The following is a 19,099-nucleotide window of genomic DNA, read 5'->3' as shown; positions in this document are numbered from 1 at the left end:
CGATCCAGTTGAAGATCGGGTCGGGTCGGGTCGGGTCCGATTCGGATCCGGGTTCGAGTCGGGTCGGGTTCGGATCTGAATCGGGTCCAATTTTTTTGTGTTTTTGGAAAAAGATTTGGGCAAATCTAATTTGGTCATATCATAATTATGAGGTGCTGGGTGACTCATGACTCGAAAGATTTGCTAAGTTATGGATGACCTTGAGTCAGAACAGATGACCCATAACTAACTAAGTCGGTCTACAAGCCAAATGTCATACCACGCTATTTTTTATCTATATGACTGATTGGACGGAACTTGGTGTCTCCCAGCTCCCCTCTCACGAGGACAAAAAAAATCCCAGACCGTCTTCCAAAATCCAATTCCATTGCAGAAAATTGGCACAAGACCCATATTCAGTTCAGTGTTCCCTCACTTTCGCCCTTCAAACGTTAAAAGAAACAAAAGCCCAAAAACAGAAGGAAAAAAAAAAGCCAGCTAACGAGACACCAGAGGTATCAACAGTGTAATAGATCGAGAGAGAATCCTGACGGGTCGAGTGTTCCTTCACTTTTTTTTTTCTCTCTCTTTTTCTTTTCGGATCCATTCGGGTCGGATCGGATCCATTCGGTAAATCCAGATCCGATCCAAAAAATGATTCGGATCCAATTTTCGAACCCGATTCGGACCCACGAATCCTAAAATTCGGATTGGATCGGGTCTATGCGGGTCGAGTCACGGATCGATCCGACCCATTTGCATCCTTAGTTGTACCATTAGATGGTCCAAATTTTTTCGCAAGACAACCTATAACAACGGGCGGAAGCATGAAGTACGGATGGCAAGAAGTGTAATTCCAATAAAATCGAGGGTTGAAATTCATACCATGTGACAGAATGGTCGAGAATGTGTGCAGATAATTTGGTAATTTGAGCAGCTTTTGCTTTCTTCTCTGTTTTGTTACAGGACTCTCTCTTCCATTAGATCATGGTTGCATCCTTTGAGCAATGGGTTTAGACTGCTTTGAGATAAGTGCAATGAATGATCTAATGGTGGATGGAAGGAAGATAAATCCTTCTTTCGCAATTGCATTGCCTCTCCCGAAGCCTTCCGTCTCCCGATTGCCCGTGCTCCTTTGCTCCAACTGTTGACGCCTCACTGGAGCAACCGCTGCTTCCTTCGCTTCATCCCATGGAATCGAAATCGGAGAGAGAGGGAAGGGGATGGGATTACGGCGAACGGGGGGAGGGGCCGGCGAGTTAGAAGAGGGAGGGAGGGCGGGAGCGAGAGGAAGCGAACGGAGAGAAGAACGCCAGAGAAGGAAGTGGGGAGAGAGAGGGAGGATGGGTTGATCGGTGGGGGTAACTTGAGATAATCAACGGCTATGATTAATCATATTTTTAGAAAAAGAAAGGGAAAAAGAAAACGCACGCAAACCCTTTGTTTTTTTTGAGAGGAGTTTATTTTCATCGCTCTAATTAAATCTTCCGTGTCCGTAAACCCTTCTCATAGGAGCCGACCCACCCGTTCGTCGACAGAACCACCGCTATCTTATTTCCTGCACGAAGGCATCACCTCCCGAGATCCAAATATTTTTCCAAGAAAACAACGACACAATTGAACGATTCTCCTCCTGGAATTATTCCCCTATAAAAAAAATCCATCGCACCACCGCCCTTCCTCTTCTCCAGATCTACCGACCTCTCGAATCCCTCTTTTCGATCTTCATCGGGATCGCATTCTTGCCCAAGATTTCGTCTTCTTGATCGCGGGCTGGAAGGGGGCTGTGGGACAGTGGGATACGAGAAGAATCGGAGGATGCGGAATTCGATCACGACGTACAGGGAGAGCCTCTCGCGGATCGCCAGCGAGGTGCTGGACGACGAGGAAGAGCTCGAGAACCCCCAGACTCGAGAGGCGGTGGGGGAGGATTCGCCGGCTTCCGGGCGCCGGTTTTCTCGCCGGCGATCTTCGAGGTTTAGGTCCCCAACCGGTTCTCCGGTCGCCAATGGGACCGATTCGGGGTCCCAGGACGAGGTATGATGATAGATTTTTGAGTTTTTTTTATGAGAATTATTTGGCTATTAGGTTGATTTAGATTTCAGATTGGGTTAATACTTGCTGGTCGTGGAATTATGGATCTTTGTGACCATTTTGGGAAAAAAAGGTTTCCTGATTTCAGCGCGACAAATCTCGCCTTGGTAGTTTAGAGCTGGCGTTATCTTCTCACTAGTTGAGCTTCAGGATCCTGACTTTGGCTTGAAAATTTGGCAAATAAACCTTCTTTGGTTTGGAGGTTGGAATTAGTAGTCATATCTTTTACAAAACCAGATTGGTATTGAAAATTTATCTGAATCCATACAAGAGCATCCGAATCTTTCAATCAATATTAAACTTAGTATCTGCACGAGGAGCCAGATGGTATTATTGTCTTTTTTAGAGTCGTCCTTGATTCTTATGTCATTTTGTTCAATCTGTAAAAAGTCTAGGATTCTTAGATGATCTCTCAAAGTACAAAAAGATGGTGGTAAGGTTCAATTTGATAAAAAAATGATAACATAAGCTCTTCCTTGCAATATAGTTTGGAATATGACAATGGTGATACTTGGGAGAAAGATCTCATCGTGCCCACGGAACTGTTTGGTTGTTTTTTTTTCGGTGAGCGGAATTTACACTGGAGAACAGAGCTTTCAATGTTATACTTCTTGGTTTTTTTTTTTTTTTGGTGAGCGGGATTTGCAACTGAGAACAGAGTTTTCAAAGTTATACTTCTCCATAATCCTTTGGAGCCCAAGGTGGCAAGAAGGAGCTGGGTTTTCAGGAGATTTTCTATGTAGTTCATTGGTGTGCTCCCAACTTCAAAGTTGAAAGTTGGGGCGATCAACTTTAATAACTGGTGCCTTGCTTCATGGGTGCAAGATAGGATGTTTGAAAAGCACAATATTTGTGTAGAAGAGGCGAGTTTGCATGTGCACACATATCTGTGTGATTTATGATGTTACCTGAACCAAAATCAACACTTGGACATGGACGTTGGTACCACACTTGGGTACTAGTTTGGAAAAATAAATTCTTAAATATTAGAAAGATTTGATACCTACGTGTTTTCCCCCTTGTTATAAGCACCTCACTCAATGTACCAAAGGTATATTCTGGTATAATGTAGAATAAGCTGTCCTGCCTTTATTTAGTTTCCATCATAAAAATGGCATATCTTGATATGTTACTTTCATTTGCAGCTGTAACTGAGGTTAGCATTTCTTACTTGTAAATTAGTCTTCAGTAGGAATGTTCTTCATGTTAAGATATTTCCTTCCCCACATGCTCAAGTGCAAACTTGGAATTTCAGCAAAAACAATGAGAAGATCGATGTCATGTTAATTTCACTCATATAAGGATAGGTCTACAGCCTTATTTATCATGTCAAGATTGTTAGATATCATAGATGTTGAGAATAATTGTCAAGAAGCAGTTCCCTCAGATTCTCGACTAGCTAGGATTATCTTTCTGATCAGTGGGATTTATTGACTTATATGTTGGTCATATGTCCAATTCTTTCCTGTAAGAGTATAATGGCAAATGTTGTCCATGGCTGGTTACAATAATGAATCAGGTTAGCTGGGTGGCTAGGTAGATGTTTACATGATGTGTGCAGTGAGCTACTTACTGTTATATTAATCTCAAGCAAATCATGTTCTGTTTCCGACTCTGCTTTATATTAACAATACTTCATTGTACCCATGTGAAACTTGGGAAAATTTTAATAAGGAATTAAAGATATTCCCTAGAATCTCTGTCTCATTTACTGTAGGATTTGGTTCATTGGATCATGCTGGCTTTTAGTTTTTTCTTACCTGCATAGTATTTTCATATTTAGCAGGAGATTGCTTACATGTAATGATGAATGACATGTGTAAGTGATAAAACTGTTCCTTTTATCGTAGATAGCAAAATACAAAGCAGATATCCAGAAGCTTCAAGCATCTGAAGCTGAAATTAAGGCACTTTCATTTAATTATGCTGCTATGTTGAAGGAGAAAGAGGTATGATAATTGCACATTGTGCTTCTTTTCCTCCGTGACTACAAGTAACCTCTTCGCTTTAATATCTGCTGTCTTTTTTTAGGTTCTTTTGTCTTTTGTATGTGGACTTGCATAATTTGGTGCCGTATTTTGTCCTTTTTTCAACTTTAGGGGAATAGAAAATTTCCATTTTTTAATTTTTTATGCATGATTTGGTAGCATATGATAGCTTTGTTGGTTTCCTATTATTAGCTATATAGCTTTTTATTTCGAGGGCTTCAAGAAAATTGATTTTTCAATTCCTTATATCTTTTGGATGTGTACGTGTCTATATGGTTATTATATTTTTTGTGCATCACTTTATAGCATATAATATCTCTGATGGTTCCTTGTTGGTTAATTTTCTATTATGTGGGCTACAGAAAAATGATTTTTTTAAATTCTTGATGTCTGTTGGAATTATACATTTTACAATGGTTATTATAATTTTCTCAAGAGGTCCTCCCTGATAAATCTTGTAGGTTAGTTGGACTGAGTTCAAATGATGTTCCTTCTTTATTATGGAAGATCTTTCTATCACCTCCCTTTTGTCAAGCATACCTTTTTTTCACTCGTGAACATACTATATTTTAACAATTATTTCCAAAATTTTAACTTTGCCCGTCATCTTTTTTGATTGGAGTTCTTTTATATAGTCAAAAATACATAGTGATGCCTATAGCTTGACACAACAAATGTCGATTCTGGCTTTAGGCATATGTTACATTGTATTTATCTTGTCATATTTGACAGGAGCAACTTTCTAAACTATGTGAGGAAAATGGTTCATTAAGGAAAAGTTTGGAGGCAAAAAATGCTCTTGGACATACATCAAAAGACGAGAGCCTTAAAACATTATCAAATAGCTCTGATGCGTTCAAGGTAATCTTTCCATGAAAGATGTTTTATAGAACCATATTATTCAATTCGATAGATTTAGAAGTCTAAAATGATAGGCTGGAAAGTGTTTAACTTATCAAATTACTAACTAGGACTTACTAAGAATGTATTTTTGTGCCTCTTCTCTTTATTATGCAGTAGTACGTAGACTGTGCATTGTATGGAACCTGTTACAGGTTTAAATGCTTTATGCTTCGATTAGTTAACCTTGTCGTTATTCCTTATCAAGTAAGCTGGTAAATCAAATCATCTTCTTCAACTTTATGTTAATTTTTCATGATTTCTGGAGCTGTAGACATACTTAAGTATGATCCTTTGTTCAGTTGAATATAAGGATTCCTTTGCTTCTCACATTATGATAGGTTTTAGCTTGTGAACATTTTGAATTTTGTTGGAAAAGGCATCAATCTCCATTCTTCATACATAGTCTTCTATAGGAGTGGTCAAAAGAAAAAAAAGAGAAAAAAGAAAAACCTTGATGACTTGTTTCAATGAAGGCTGGTGACCTTTATTCAGGGAAAAATAGTAAAAAGAATTCATAGAGTGAATGCCATTGGTTGAGATAACATTTGTTTGTTCTTTTCATTGTCATGATCTTATTTGCATATCATATAATATTATATAGTTGGTGCAAAAGTCATGCAAGTGAATGTTTTTGCATTTTCAAGTTTGTGTATGTGTGTCTATGCTAATGTTTGAATTACACGGTTATAACATGCATAACTTGTAGACTTGCCTGTCTAGACACCTGGTCACGGAAAACCTTTCCACTGCAACTCTTCTGCTCTCTCTCTCTCTCTCTGTCTTACACACTCAAATTTCCTTTTGGCAAGTTGTGCTTCTCTACTGTTTTTGTTTCTTTGTTGTTCTGCAGCTGTTACTTAGATGGTTACAGTCATCACAATCACATTGTTACGGAATCATTACTTTCTGCTTTCACATCATCCATTATTTTCAATATATGTTTGTTCAATTGTTATATGGAGATGCACACAATTGCCACTACTATGCTAATGGTACAGCTTTTAGTCTTTAATATTTTTATAGAAAATTTTATCCTATTGTCACCTTCATTTAGGCCATTGATTGCTCATTCAGTTTGAGATCTTTGCAGAGCACTGCTGACCAATCACCCATCAGACGACAGCGACATACAGCTCAAGAAAATTCTAATTCTCCAGGAAACCATGCACCGCAAGGTCATGCTTCCACACAGGATGGATACAGCAACAGTCGTATGCAACCAAATCAATTTGATGCTGTGCAACGAAAGAGAGAGCTGAAATTTGTGAATTCACAGGGCAATGGGAAGGTACTTACAATAATATTTTTTTTCTTCACTCTCGCTCCAATGGATGTGTAGAAACAATTTATGACAATAAACTTGATACAATTGGTTGATAAATATTTGACTTTATATGATAAGGTAATATTTGTTCAGTATTCTCTTGATGCATGCAGACATCATGTACTGCAATTGTTTATATACAATGAATTTACATGATTTTAGTAAATTAATCATTTTGTAGGAGTACCCAGATTTGCTTGAGGAAAACAGATCATTGGCAGCAGCACAGGCTAGACTTGAGTCTGAAATTAAACAACTCAAGGCACAACTTGACAATGAATGTGAGAATGCAACAATCATGAAGCGGAAGTTAGGAGGTGTCATCTTGTGATTATGCGTTTGCTCCTTTGAATTGATAAAATAGTTTGTGGGCATAATTCCTTCATTATTTAATCTCATTACTGATATTTTTTTTTTACTCAGAGGAGCATCAGCTGAATGAATCTTCTTGGAGGGAACTCCACGATTTGAAGATGGACAAGGAGAAGGTAAGTTATACTCTGAACTTCCAGTAAGAATTTTGAGCATTATATGTATTTTCTTTTTATCCTTTGACAGCATCTTGGTTTTAGTCTATCCATCATTACTTAAAAGTTGTCCACAATTCATTATGTCCTCTGTGTTCACTGCTCAGACTCAACATGCTTCCGAGCTAATTGGTTGACTAGGATTTCTGATACATGTTAATGACAACTTTATTATTCCTCTGTCAACTTAGTGCTGAGTTTCTTGGTCTCCTTTGTGTGAAAGTGCCATTAAAATCAACTTTGATTGCTCTGTGGTAACTTAGCTTTGTCTATGATTAATTACCGTGTCATTGAGATGGAAAAAATTGTGTTTCAAGGTTCCTAGAATATGTAAGGGTTAGTGGTCTAAATGAAGCCAGACTTGAACTTCATCAGCACGTGCTTTAGAAAACTTTTAAAGCGGAGAGGTTAATTATTGAGGTACAGAAGTGGACTGTTTTAGCATTGCATGTTGGCTTAAGGGACAATTTCCTGCTCCTGGAGGCTGGTTTGATCTTTTGAGGAAGCTTGATATATATTTTAATGGTCGAGAACATCACAAATTGTAGTTCTACTAAGTGTGAACTCTCTTATAGGTTGGTTAGCATGCATATTATTTTTTTTTGGTGAGGAACACTTTCCCCTTCTCGGACAAATTAATTTTTTTGGATCCTTTTCCCTTTTTATTTGAACCATGTGCTTTCACCATCCCAAGTTCAAGTAAGAAAAGTGGATGTTTTTTTTTCAATTTCCAATATATATTTCTCAAGGTTACTTCTGTATTAAATATAAGAATGACAAATATATGCAGCTTCTTTCTCTTGATGTTATGTATCCCTTGTGCCCTTTGAACTTGTTTAGTTATGGGGTTGTCTTATATGTGCTTCATTTCCATTTTGCCATCCTTTCTCATTTCTTTTTTCTTTTTTTGCTTCCTAGTTCTCTTTGTTGCTTAATTTCCAGATCTTGGAAGCACTCTATGATATATAAGTGAGAAACATGTCATATAAAATGCACATGAGGAAGTGAGGTGGATTTATTTTAGTGAAGTGAAAACACAAACATAGAGAGAGAACCATTAAAGCAGCATCCTGATAACATCTAATGATGTGGGGAAATATGTTTCTTTGTAACAATGTCTAATTGTTCTCTATTTCCTTGCCCATAAAATGACGTGTTCCTTGTGTTGGACCCAAGAGCAATCCTTGACCTTAAAAGCAAGGCACATTCCATCTATAGGATCAATTTTGATGGCCTTATCAATGTCCATCAAAGTTTTGAAATTTTTAATACTGTTTCTCAACCAGCTGTCAACCTGTTGTGAGTTGATTTCAGATTCTTACCAAAGCAACTTTTGGGCAAGAGAGGCGCTTGCCTTAAAACATAGAGTACTGGTTAAAGAAGGTAGACTATATTTTTGTCACAATTGAGGGAAAACTGGATGCTGATGTCAGGTTTGCTAATGACTGTATCAAGTCTAGACTATATAACTGGAGAAGGTGATACAATTTTGTGCGCAGGTGCTACACAGCTTACCTGCTTGCAGATTCTGCCTTAGAATTTTGCCATTCACTTTTAGTTTTCTTCTGTCAATCTGTTGATGTAATATACCTTGTATGCTCTGTTGCATCTTAATTCCTTTTTAATCTAATGACGGCTGAACTCTTATGCTTCTGAAACTCTTTTCTTCAGATCATTTCAATTTCTTTTCTCAATAATATCAATTCTTTTTTAACTTTAGCTTTGTTAACTTGCTAATGAATGTTTATACAATTATAAAATCTTGGCATTATTTGGTGTGCATCAGATTGTGCAGCTGATGCTCTTACATTATATTGTTGCATGCATATGTTGCATCATCAATTAGCTTCATCAATCTTAAATGCAGTAATTTTTGGTATGTGCAATGCATGTGAAATACAATCTGTTATTGATGCTACTTTCTTGTCTCTCACTCTCTATCACATTAAAAGTTCTGAAATATATTGAGACCAAAATCCACTAATTTTTGGCATGTGCAATGCATGTGAAATACATCTGTTAAATGCAGTATCCTTTTCATTGATGCTTCTTTCTTGCATCTCACTCTCTATTACATTTTTGAGAGACATTGGCTGAACGTGGGTGCATCAATGAAGAAAAGTTTTTACTAATCAAAGCTTTTAAGCACATGGGATTAAGGACCATGAGTGGTTGGATGATTCACCCCTATGTGCAAACTTCTTTAATGTACCCCGTGTATATTATAATCATTCCCTAACAGTGATGGGCATAAAGATACCATTATAAAAGAATTACCAGCTATATTGTGTGTTTTCTGAGTATTTCTATGTACATCTTATGCTTTTATGATGCCAGATCTAATAGCACATATGCCCAATTTTCTAGTATCTTTTTTCTGGAATGTAATGTTTTTCTTACTCTCTCTCTCTCTCTCTCTCTCTCTCTCTCTCTCTCTCTCTCTCTCTCTCTTCTATGAAATGAATGTTTTTGTATTTAACTGGCAGACCTCAATTGTGATGAAAGAGTTGCACAAGGAATTGAATGAGAAGATATCAGAACTAAGTCGACTGCAAGCAGAGTTAAGCAGAAGGGACATCAAAGAAGAGTCAAATGAATCTCTGGGGAGTTTGAAAAATGCAATCAGGACTTTAGAGAAGGAAAACGCAAAATTGAAGGTTGATACAGATAAACTTCTTTAGTGAAACATGCTTCAGGTCATATGGTTGTGCTTTTATAGTCTTTATTTACTAGTGCTCTTGGATCAGTTTTTCATTTTTCAAAGACCTAACTGATTGCAATGATCAGAATACCTTTTACTGAATGCATGAGTACTTTCAAATTTATTCTTTCTTACGGATATCTTTTTGCAGGTAGAGAAGAATGAACTTGAAGCAAATCTGCAACTTTGCATGAAGAGTGCATCTGAAAAGAATGATGCTGATGATCTGGACTCTCAGAATAGGAAGTCAAGTAACTCACATGAGGTAGTCCTTATCTCTCCTTCTTGGTATTAATGAGCAGGCACTAGTTCATGCATGGTTTCAGACCATGTCACATGTTAGAATATCTCTGTAAAAACCATCATTCTTCCCTACTTGCTTAGCCAGCTTCTTTTTTCTGCTTTTCTTGGCTGTACTCATTTACGTTTGGTGTGAGGAGCCGGTGTACCAAAACAAAAAAAAGATCATTCTTGTCCCAACTTTTTGCAGCTAATGTAAAGGCATGACAACAATCTGGTGGGGTTGACCATGTCAATTCTGCTTTGTCATTCATTGCTACCTGAGCATATTGCATATCACAAAGTAGAAGTCTGATATTTTGTGTTTTTCATAGTGATGATGCAAAGGAAGGGGATATTCAGAACTAATCTGTGTTTACTTGTAATGTTGAAGGTGACAGAAGAGATGACTCTGTCAATAAGGAAGTTGGAGGGAACATTAAAAGACACCTGCAAAGAACGAGACAAAGCATTGCAAGAATTGGCCCGACTCAAACAGCACATATTAGAGAAGGTAATAGTTTCCCATTTCTTTATAAGACGTTAAACTCTTCTAATTATAGGTCTACATCTATAGCAGACTATCTGGTCACTAATGACTGTTAAGACCACTGTCAAAAACTCTCAAACAGTTTGCATCACCATGTTTTTTCAATTATTTCATCATATCTCTGTACAAATATTTGAAAGTGCGTACTGGGAATTTGGTAATTCCTATTTCTCAGATCGACTGCCCATGGGCATTTGGAATAAAGAGGAAATATGATTGTGTCAGCGAGTATTAATCTATCGAGTTCTCTAGAATATTTCAGATAAATGCCCCTTCAAAAAGTGTACATATTAACTTATCTAAACTTTATCTATATATTTTTTTAGAAAAAAAGTATATTCTGCATTGTGGAATCTGGACCATTTTATTGAATGCCAGAATAAACTGTTACGATCCAGATTCTCTAAATCTGAAAAGTTATTTGATAATAGTGATGATATTGTAGTCTTGAGTTGCACCGCATCACATCAAATTATTTTTCTTTTTTCCATCATGTAGAAACATGTTAGAAAGAAATGTTAAGACATGTGATGGTCATTCTGCTAGCTGAATTCTTGACTCATTTTGTGGTATATGTTAGATGATTTACTCTTCTAATAGATGACAAAGGATTTATAACACCAAGTGCCCAAGGTTTTTCCACACGGTTTTCTTTGGAATTTACAATTTTAGTTTTTATTGTTTTGTGCACTCATCTATCTTATGTCTGATACCAGTTTGAAGCTTCTACCTATTCAAATTGAATTTTGATGGGTCTTGGCATTGTTAGTTTAAAACTGCCTAAGGTGGTGCCCTGTGGAATATGGTTGGATTAAGAAAACTCATTGTACTATCGTATTTTCCAGGAACTTGAAGATTCAGATAAGATGGATGAGGACAGCAAAATCATTGAGGAGCTTCGTGCAAATTGTGAATATCAAAGAGCTCACATATTGCAGTTGGAGAAGGCTTTAAAGCAGGAAATATCAAAGAAAGAGGAAATCAAAAAGATCAAAAGTGATGAACTTCTCAAGTCAAATGAAATAATTAATGATCTGAAGCAAAAACTTGCAAATTGTATGAGCACAGTTGAATCAAAAGATCTTGAACTGCTGAATCTTCAGACTGCCCTTGGCCAATACTATGCTGAAAGTGAAGCAAGGGTAAGTGTTACATATTTCTATGCCATGCTTCTCACAGGTTTCAGGTTTGTTTTTTTACACACGTTGAACATTGTAATGTAATTTCTGTCAATAAAAAACCAATCAATTAGAGGGACCTAGTTTATTGATGTTTGGTTTTGTCTGGATGCCCATTAATAGGAACGATTAGGAAGAGATTTGGCTATGGAAAGAGAAGAGTCAACTAAACTTTCTGAATCTTTAAAGGTAACCCTCCTTCCATATGTTCTAGACAACTCGTTGGTTAATTTCTAACTCATATTTCTTTATCTCGTTACAAAAGAAAGGACAATCTGTTCTTATAGATCTATATGTATTACATTCCTCGGATGAGTTATGATTACATTTTCAATTATAGCTTGTAATTAAGTGCTTCAGTATGTTTTGAATCTCTACATGTACCGTAATAACCAAATTTGCAGTTGGAATGCACCCCCGAGTTTATAGTTACATGCACATATATATCATTTTCCATTTTACCTTTATACGAAGAGTTGCTTTTTCTTTTTCATTTCTAAGATTTATATGGTATAGCTCGAACTTTGGTTCAAACCTTTCCGGGATAAGTTCTCAAGAACTGTTATTATAACAATTTTTATATAAGTTAGTGTGATGTCTAGGTAAATTGCCGCTCTGAGATTCAAAGCTGTGATACAGATTTAATATGAGATCTTGTATTGATGCTATCCTATTATCTTGACCAAGGTATGCCGAATCGGTACCGGTCGCCTATCGGACCGGTTCGGTATCGGTTAGGTATCGGTCGAACCGATAACAACGCGTGTGGCGCGTTGTGGACGATGCCACAGGCTATGGCATTTAAATGCCACAGAGCGCCCGAAGGCATACCGGTGCGAACCGGTCCGACTCGTACCGGGTACGTCCTCCGTACCGTTCGGTTCCGGCCCTTATGGGGCCGGAACCGTTTTCCACCGCCGTATCGGACTGATCCGGTACAGGTACGGGCCGGTTCAGCATACCATGATCTTGACATATGCATAAAATGGACTTAAGAACGTGCTATATCCATTGACTTTGGTTGGCTACTTGATTCCTACTTAGCTAATGACTCATCAAATCACAATAAACAATGACTTGGAATTTGGAAAGCATCTCCAATTTTCTTTTCATTACTTCTTTCCAAGATTTCATTTGTTTACCAAATGGAACCTCAAAGGTTGCATCCTCTTTGCATAACTAATACAAATATTTATCTTGTTGATCTCTTATCATGTGAGTGATTCATAAGCATCTATTTCATGAAATGATGTTTCAAGGTACCTAATATAGATAGAACATGTCAGTAATGATATTACTTGTGCATCTTTCATTTTTTAACTTTCATTATATCTTTCGGAGGTCTTGACCCTTGACCATCATAGCCATGGATGTATGTGTTACATGACTGCATGAACATGGTGATAGTTTCAATTGATTTTGAAAATCTAAATATAATATGCGAACAAACACTTGTAGTTACATGCATGTGATACCAAGCATATCCATTTATAAGTATGCAATCCAATAATATCAGATTTTGTCTTAATTTGTTTAAGGCATGATGAGAAAATAATGCTAAAAGTAATTTTTGTTCATTCCTTATATGGGTTAAGTCTCTTCTAGGGAAACTTTACCATGCTAGCATAGGGTTGACTAGAGCCAATGGTACATCTTAGGGCCCAGGCATTCTTGTGGATAGCTATTAAGTAGGATTTTAACTGTTGATCAACTCGCCAAGTGCGAGATCTGTATTGACAGACGGTGCAAGTGTTCCAAAGTGACTGAGACCATGGACACTTGCTAGCTGACAGCGTTACTGAATTTGTCTTGCTTATTTTGCTGGCATCTACAAGATTTGCATTTTTGCAGTTGGGGGAGACTGTTGGCTCCTGGCCTAGGTCCTCAAAAATCAAAAATTCAAAAGTTGATGACATATGATCACTCATGGATAGGAGCCTTGGCCTCATTGGTGTTTGCTGGATCATTGACTTTGAATTGTTACTTTCTCAAAGGAGGTTCCGGGAGATGACTATTTTGTTCTTTCTTTTTTGTTCCCAATTTTTCTTCTTCCCTGAGCAGCTTTTTGAGGTTACTTCATGTTAGGTTTGGAGAACAGTAGAGGGACTTACTGGACTGTCTCTTGGCTGGTGCGTCAGTGGCATATCTCTGTGTATTCTGGTTCAGTCATTAGAGCTGACTCATGCCTACCCTGGAGCTAGCTTTATGATGATGGGGCATTTCATTGTCACTTAAAAATATAATCCATTGTATGAAAGCTTAGTTTGTGTATCTTTCAAAGACAAATTTGTCATCCATGAATATGCAATCCTTATGTTCCACCTTTTTAATCTGAGCACCCAATATGTAAAGTTCAGCTATTTTTTAAGTAGCATGAACAATGGTACATGGTCTTTAAGCCCTTGATTAGGCAAAGCTTTGATCTTGTTACTTTTACATTGCAGACTGTCATCTTCAAAAGCTTCATGTTATTGTCCTTGTCAGAATTCTTTAAATGATTTTCTTGTTATTCATACACTAATATTATCACTGTAATATCATTTTCTTTTCCATCTTCTAGGTTGCACACCAAGGGCTGGAAATGTCAAATAGAGAGAAGGAAGAGATGGCTGCTAAACTTATGCAAGCTGAGAGGATGTTATCAGAGTCCAAGCACTCCATACAGAAGCTTGAGGAGGAGAATTCAAAATTACGCCGGGCACTTGAGCAGAGTATGACAAGACTAAATAGGATGTCACTTGATTCAGATAATTATGTCGACAGGTTACTTCTTTGGCCTTGTTTTCAAGTCATTTGCATAAAGCCATTTTTTGTGAACACCCTTGGATTATGTTGGTTGAAATTATTGGTCTTCATTAGATGGGTCTAGCTTCACAGTTTTATTCACTGACAAAGTTATGTGCAATTTTGAGTTCTTAATCCCCAACGCTACTGAAAATGGATTGATCCATCATGTTGTAGTGGAAGAGTGTGCAGACAGGAGCTTGCATGTTGGTCTTTAGTAGAAAAGAGGGATCAAGTTTGATATAAAGTGGAAAGGGGTTTGTAAGGGTATGGAAGAGAGCTTGCACAAAACAAATAAAATAAGGGCATAAAAGGAAATAACAGGATTGGGAAGGTAACCCATATTTTCGCACTATAGTAGACACTAGTGTCTGGACCAAGCATTACCTTTTACCATTCTGCCCTAGGTGAATGTTGAGATCCTTGTCATCAAAATGGGGATAAATTGCAATATCAATGGATAGGTTTGGTGTGGAGGACATGCAACATTCATGGCTTTGAGCTCTAATCCAATGAAGAATGAGGTTCGCAATTGATCCTTTGTGCTGGATGATTCTTGTGGTGGTTAGTCAGGATCAGGATTGGGGTCTTTTGGTTATTCTTCTCTTAATAAATTAGTAGTTTTTCTTTCAAGTAGAAATATTAAAATAATGGTACCTCTCTCTCTCTATGTGTACTCATGTAGAGTAGAATTTGTCTCTAAGGAGACAGATGAGTTGATGACTTGTTTTAGTTTGTGGTCTGCTTTTCAACTGCATTTGTACAACATTTGCCTACCTTACTAGTAAGTAAATATGTCATATTTGAAAACTTGTTCTTCATCTCTCTTGCCAACCTGCCTGCCCAAATTATTAATAGACCTTCAAACATGAATAAGCAAGACTCTTTTTAGTAGCATGTTCTGATTATATTGTGAGCTCTGTTTAAAGGTCTTTTAAATTAATCCGAACACTAGTATCAAGAAAAGCACCTTCCCACCACCCTATGGAGTAAAAATTTTTTTTCTTCAAATTTATTAGAAATTTATATGTGAATCTGATGATTCCAAACATCTTTAGTTGACCATGTAAGCTTCAACTTATTTGTCATTCCATATTGGGTTCAGAGGAGCACCCTATTGTCATGATTTTTTCTTCAGTCTCTAGTCAATCGCTATTGCACCTTTGGAAGTAATTACACAAACCTCCTCTAATGTTTTTAAGTAGATCGCATGAGTTGAATGGATACATTCTTTTCATGTTGGAATGGCTGACGAGGTAAAGGATTTGAGGTCAGTCACATCTACTGGGATAGTAAACAGGTGGTAGACTGGTTGTCTGGAAGGAGTCGATAATTTTGCATGTGTCTTCGGAGAAAACTCAGTGCTGAAATTAAACTTTGTACCAATAAGAGAATGATACTATGAGAACATCCAAAACCTTGAACATCCCATTTCCATAATAGTCATTTTTAAGCTTTCCCAGTGATATTCTTTGGGGCAACCGTGCATTGAAAATCTTTTTCTCCTTCCAAATGTGCAAAAATAATCTTTGATTTATAGTCTGTCTTTATTATCTGTGGACAGGCATCTTTTCTTTGTAGCAATAATAGTTTAGTTATTTCCAGGCATTTGCTTTGGAAGTTCAATTCTGCATCCCTTGCTGCCCTCCTTTCATTCATCTTTGACGTTTGGTAGTTAGATCCGTGCTTCTTGGCAATTAGATTTTTTCCAACCCAGCCACATTATTGTCTGATTTATTTGGATATATATATATATATATATATATATATATATATATATATATATATATATATATATTCACAAATTGATGAGATCAATGTTATTGTAAATTAATGATCTCCATCATTGCAATTGTTATTTCTGGAGAGGCCAACATGTCTTTATAAATGCAGTGCTAAATGTTCTCTCATTTTCATATAATGTAGGATATTTCCTTGTTTAAGGCTTCTTTCAGCTGTCATGCTCTGATATATTCATTTTCTTGTCTGGATGGACATTTTTCTGAATTAAATGGATTTATATTCTTGTAATTAAATAGTGTTCATCATTGCAATTGCCATCTGCAAATAAGCCAACATATCTGGACAAATGTAGTGCTGTATCTTCTATCATCAAATTTTAGATTGACTCTAGGATATTTCCTTGTTTTAGAATTTATTTGCAACTCTCTGCAGTATATTTATTTTCTTATCTTCTTTTGGGCAAATTGAGCAACAAAACTCAAAAAATGGTGGATGTTGATGTTGCTGGCAGGCGTATTGTGATCAAATTATTAGTGACATATTTTCAAAGGAATCACAGCAAAGAGGTAATTACTTCTCCTATTGAGCAGATAATTTATGCAAGTTGGATGTACACACCCTTCTACAGATGGCCGTGGGCTAATTTGTGAAATTTAGTGATTGCCAGGTTCTGGATCTTATGGTTCGCATGCTAGGCTTTTCTGAGGAAGAGAAGCAAAGAATAGGTTTTGCTCAACATTCTGCAGGTAAAGGTGTTGTTCGAGGTGTCCTGGGTCTACCAGGACGCCTTGTTGGAGGTATCTTGGGAGGAAGCTCACCTGAAACATCTTCTCATGCATCTTCAGAAAACCAGGTTAGTTTTGTGTCCTTCACCACGCCCCGCCCGCCTGCCCCCACCAACCCAATACCTTCGGAACTCTTCTGTTTCATGATTCCCATCCTGATCTACCGTTAAGGCCTGTTTGGGAGAGCCCTGCTGGATCCAGCAGGATTCGCTGGTGAATGTCTCGGGGAGGGAGGGAGCCAAAGCGGGAGATGGAAGGTTGCAGGGCTAGATCTGTGCGCGCACAAGGATCGGACCATGACCCCCCATGCTATCCTTCTCCCGCTTCATACCTTCCTCTTCATACCATGTGCTCTCTCTCTCCCTGCCTATCCCACATGATCTGGCAGGATTTTGCCAAACAAGCCCTTAACAGAAGGGATTCATTATATTATATTGAAGTTTATTGGTAGTTCCAGATTCCGTAAATTGACTTTTGCAGACTCCCATATGTTGTCTTTGATGGGTTGAAATGGGCTAGGGTCTGCTGCTGTTCTGAACAGCCTAGATGCACTGCTAGGTATCATTGTTACACATAAGTCTGCATGTTTGTGAGATTGGCATGACATGAAAGGAAAATATCCATTACACATCAGTCTGCATGTTTGTGAGATTGGCATGATACAGAGATAAATATGTTTGTATTTGCATGCCATGACATTTGATCAAGTGGATTAACAACTTCAGTTGTGTGAAGAACATCTAAGCTGTTTAGGAGAAGTGAAACAAAATCCCTGCTAAAATCAATCATGGTACTATGCAGCGTGAAAAATTGTTGTTGGATCAATGTATCAACAGGTTGTTTAGAATTTGCTTGTATTTGTACTTTGGTCCATGGTGTTGTATCTGTTAGAAAAACAGAAGACTTATCAATCATGTGTTTGTAAGCATGTTGGCACCTCTATGGGTCATAAGTACTCATTAATTTGTGGATAGTGTGGTTAGTGAGATCCAAGGTCCACTATTCCTCAGCAAACAACAGACCAACTATGGCCTTCACAAACTTCGATAATTGGATGAGCCATGTTGGTTGAGTTGCTTGATTTTTTAAAGGGTTTTTTTGCATGAATACCCTCCTAAATATCAAATTTTGCATGAATATCCTTCCAAATTAATATTTGCATGTATATCCTCGCAAAACACTTGTTTTGCTATTTTACTCTCTTTTTTTATCTTTATTTTTGCATATGTGCCCATGCTATCTAATGCCGTTAAAAAATTAATGATTTCAAATTAAAATGATTAAAATATCTTTAATGGGTAGATGTGCAAAATGAAACATTTATAAGGCAATCACGATGGGGGACAAAAAAAGTAATTGCAAAATTTTATTTTATTTTTAATTAAAACAAATATGGTTTTTATTAACGGCGTTAGAAGGATCGTTATATTAGAGGCATTTGTGCAAAAACAGTGTTTTATGAGGGTAGAGAAATAAATATAAATTTTAAGGGGGTATTCACACAAATTTAAATTTTTAGAAGAGTATTCATGCAAAAAACTCTGTTTTAAATTTTTTTTAATTTTCTCATCGTTGTCTTGTTTGACAGTCATTTGCAGATATGTGGGTTGATTATCTTCTCAAAGAATCTGAAGAAAGAGGGAGGAGGGAATCTTCCGAAGCAGCCGGAGTATCTGCTAGTGCACAGGAGAGAAGCACAAGCTCTACAAGGATGCAATCAGCCCCTGAGAAAAGTACTAGTGGTGCTTCCATTTTTCCGACTGTACAGATATCTAGACCTCCATCCAAACAAAATCAGCACTTTAAACCTTTAGATGCTGAATTTGCAACAGTTCCTCTTACATCCTCAGTCCATCCATCTGACAGTTCATTTTCAAGGTTGCCCCAGAGATACTGATATTAGAAATGTGCAGTGGAGGTAAGAGCTAATGAGGATACAGTTATTTAAAATTTGTTGAGGTAAATATTCCATTTGTTTATATGAAATGCAGTGTATTCTAATTTTGATTGCATTCTTTTAATATGTAAAAGAGTGGAGTGCACGTTTGTCATTCCACCGGTTATGATCAGAAAGTGCTGTTGCCTGAGTGGCCTAACTGGCCAAATTCTCTCTCTCACTCTCACTCTCTCTCTCTGACACACACAAATGGAAAATATATTTTAGCCAATTCTGTTTCAGCCAATGCTCGTGTTGCTGCTGGATGCACTTGTAATATAAGGTTGACAGACATGTAAAATGTCCTTAAAAGCAGAAAAAAGGGTAT

At 37.2% G+C, this 19,099-nt stretch overlaps 1 protein-coding gene across 3 annotated transcripts; it reads left to right on the top strand.

Annotated features, from left to right (window-relative positions):
- The first annotated feature begins 1,081 nt into the window (after positions 1-1,081).
- On the top strand, positions 1,082-18,908 carry LOC103722239 (golgin candidate 4). Of its 3 annotated transcripts, XM_008812713.5 has the most exons (15): positions 1,082-2,016; positions 3,924-4,022; positions 4,794-4,922; positions 6,055-6,252; positions 6,470-6,605; positions 6,712-6,776; positions 9,302-9,472; positions 9,668-9,781; positions 10,190-10,309; positions 11,191-11,487; positions 11,647-11,712; positions 14,084-14,286; positions 16,562-16,616; positions 16,718-16,903; positions 18,424-18,908. In XM_008812713.5, exons 1-15 carry the CDS (start codon positions 1,798-1,800, stop codon positions 18,730-18,732), a joined length of 2,367 nt encoding a protein of 788 aa, XP_008810935.3. In that variant the 5' UTR covers positions 1,082-1,797; the 3' UTR covers positions 18,733-18,908. The 3 variants fall into 3 exon arrangements, with proteins under 3 accessions (XP_008810935.3, XP_026666251.3, XP_088564449.1); XM_026810450.3 differs by lacking the exon at positions 4,794-4,922 and having other exon boundaries at positions 1,451-2,016; XM_088708323.1 differs by lacking the exon at positions 18,424-18,908 and having other exon boundaries at positions 1,456-2,016; positions 16,708-16,847.
- The last annotated feature ends 191 nt before the right edge of the window (positions 18,909-19,099 follow it).

Source organism: Phoenix dactylifera, chromosome 1 (assembly GCF_051530095.1).
Source record: "Phoenix dactylifera cultivar Ajwa chromosome 1, Ajwa_hap1_PhDact_Kaust_v1.1, whole genome shotgun sequence".
Taxonomy (NCBI): Eukaryota; Viridiplantae; Streptophyta; class Magnoliopsida; order Arecales; family Arecaceae; genus Phoenix; species Phoenix dactylifera.
Note: the sequence above shows the minus strand (reverse complement) of the source record. Positions and strands in the feature narration are given on the sequence as shown.

What these genes read in the sequence shown, in the direction of transcription:
- LOC103722239 (XM_008812713.5), top strand. Translation starts at nt 1,798, where the DNA reads ATGCGGAATTCGATCACGACGTACAGGGAGAGCCTCTCGCGGATCGCC. An exon ending in ATTCACAGGGCAATGGGAAG is followed by an intron (nt 6,253 to 6,469) that starts GTACTTACAATA and finishes ATCATTTTGTAG; the next exon opens with GAGTACCCAGATTTGCTTGA. An exon ending in TCAGATAATTATGTCGACAG is followed by an intron (nt 14,287 to 16,561) that starts GTTACTTCTTTG and finishes TGTTGCTGGCAG; the next exon opens with GCGTATTGTGATCAAATTAT.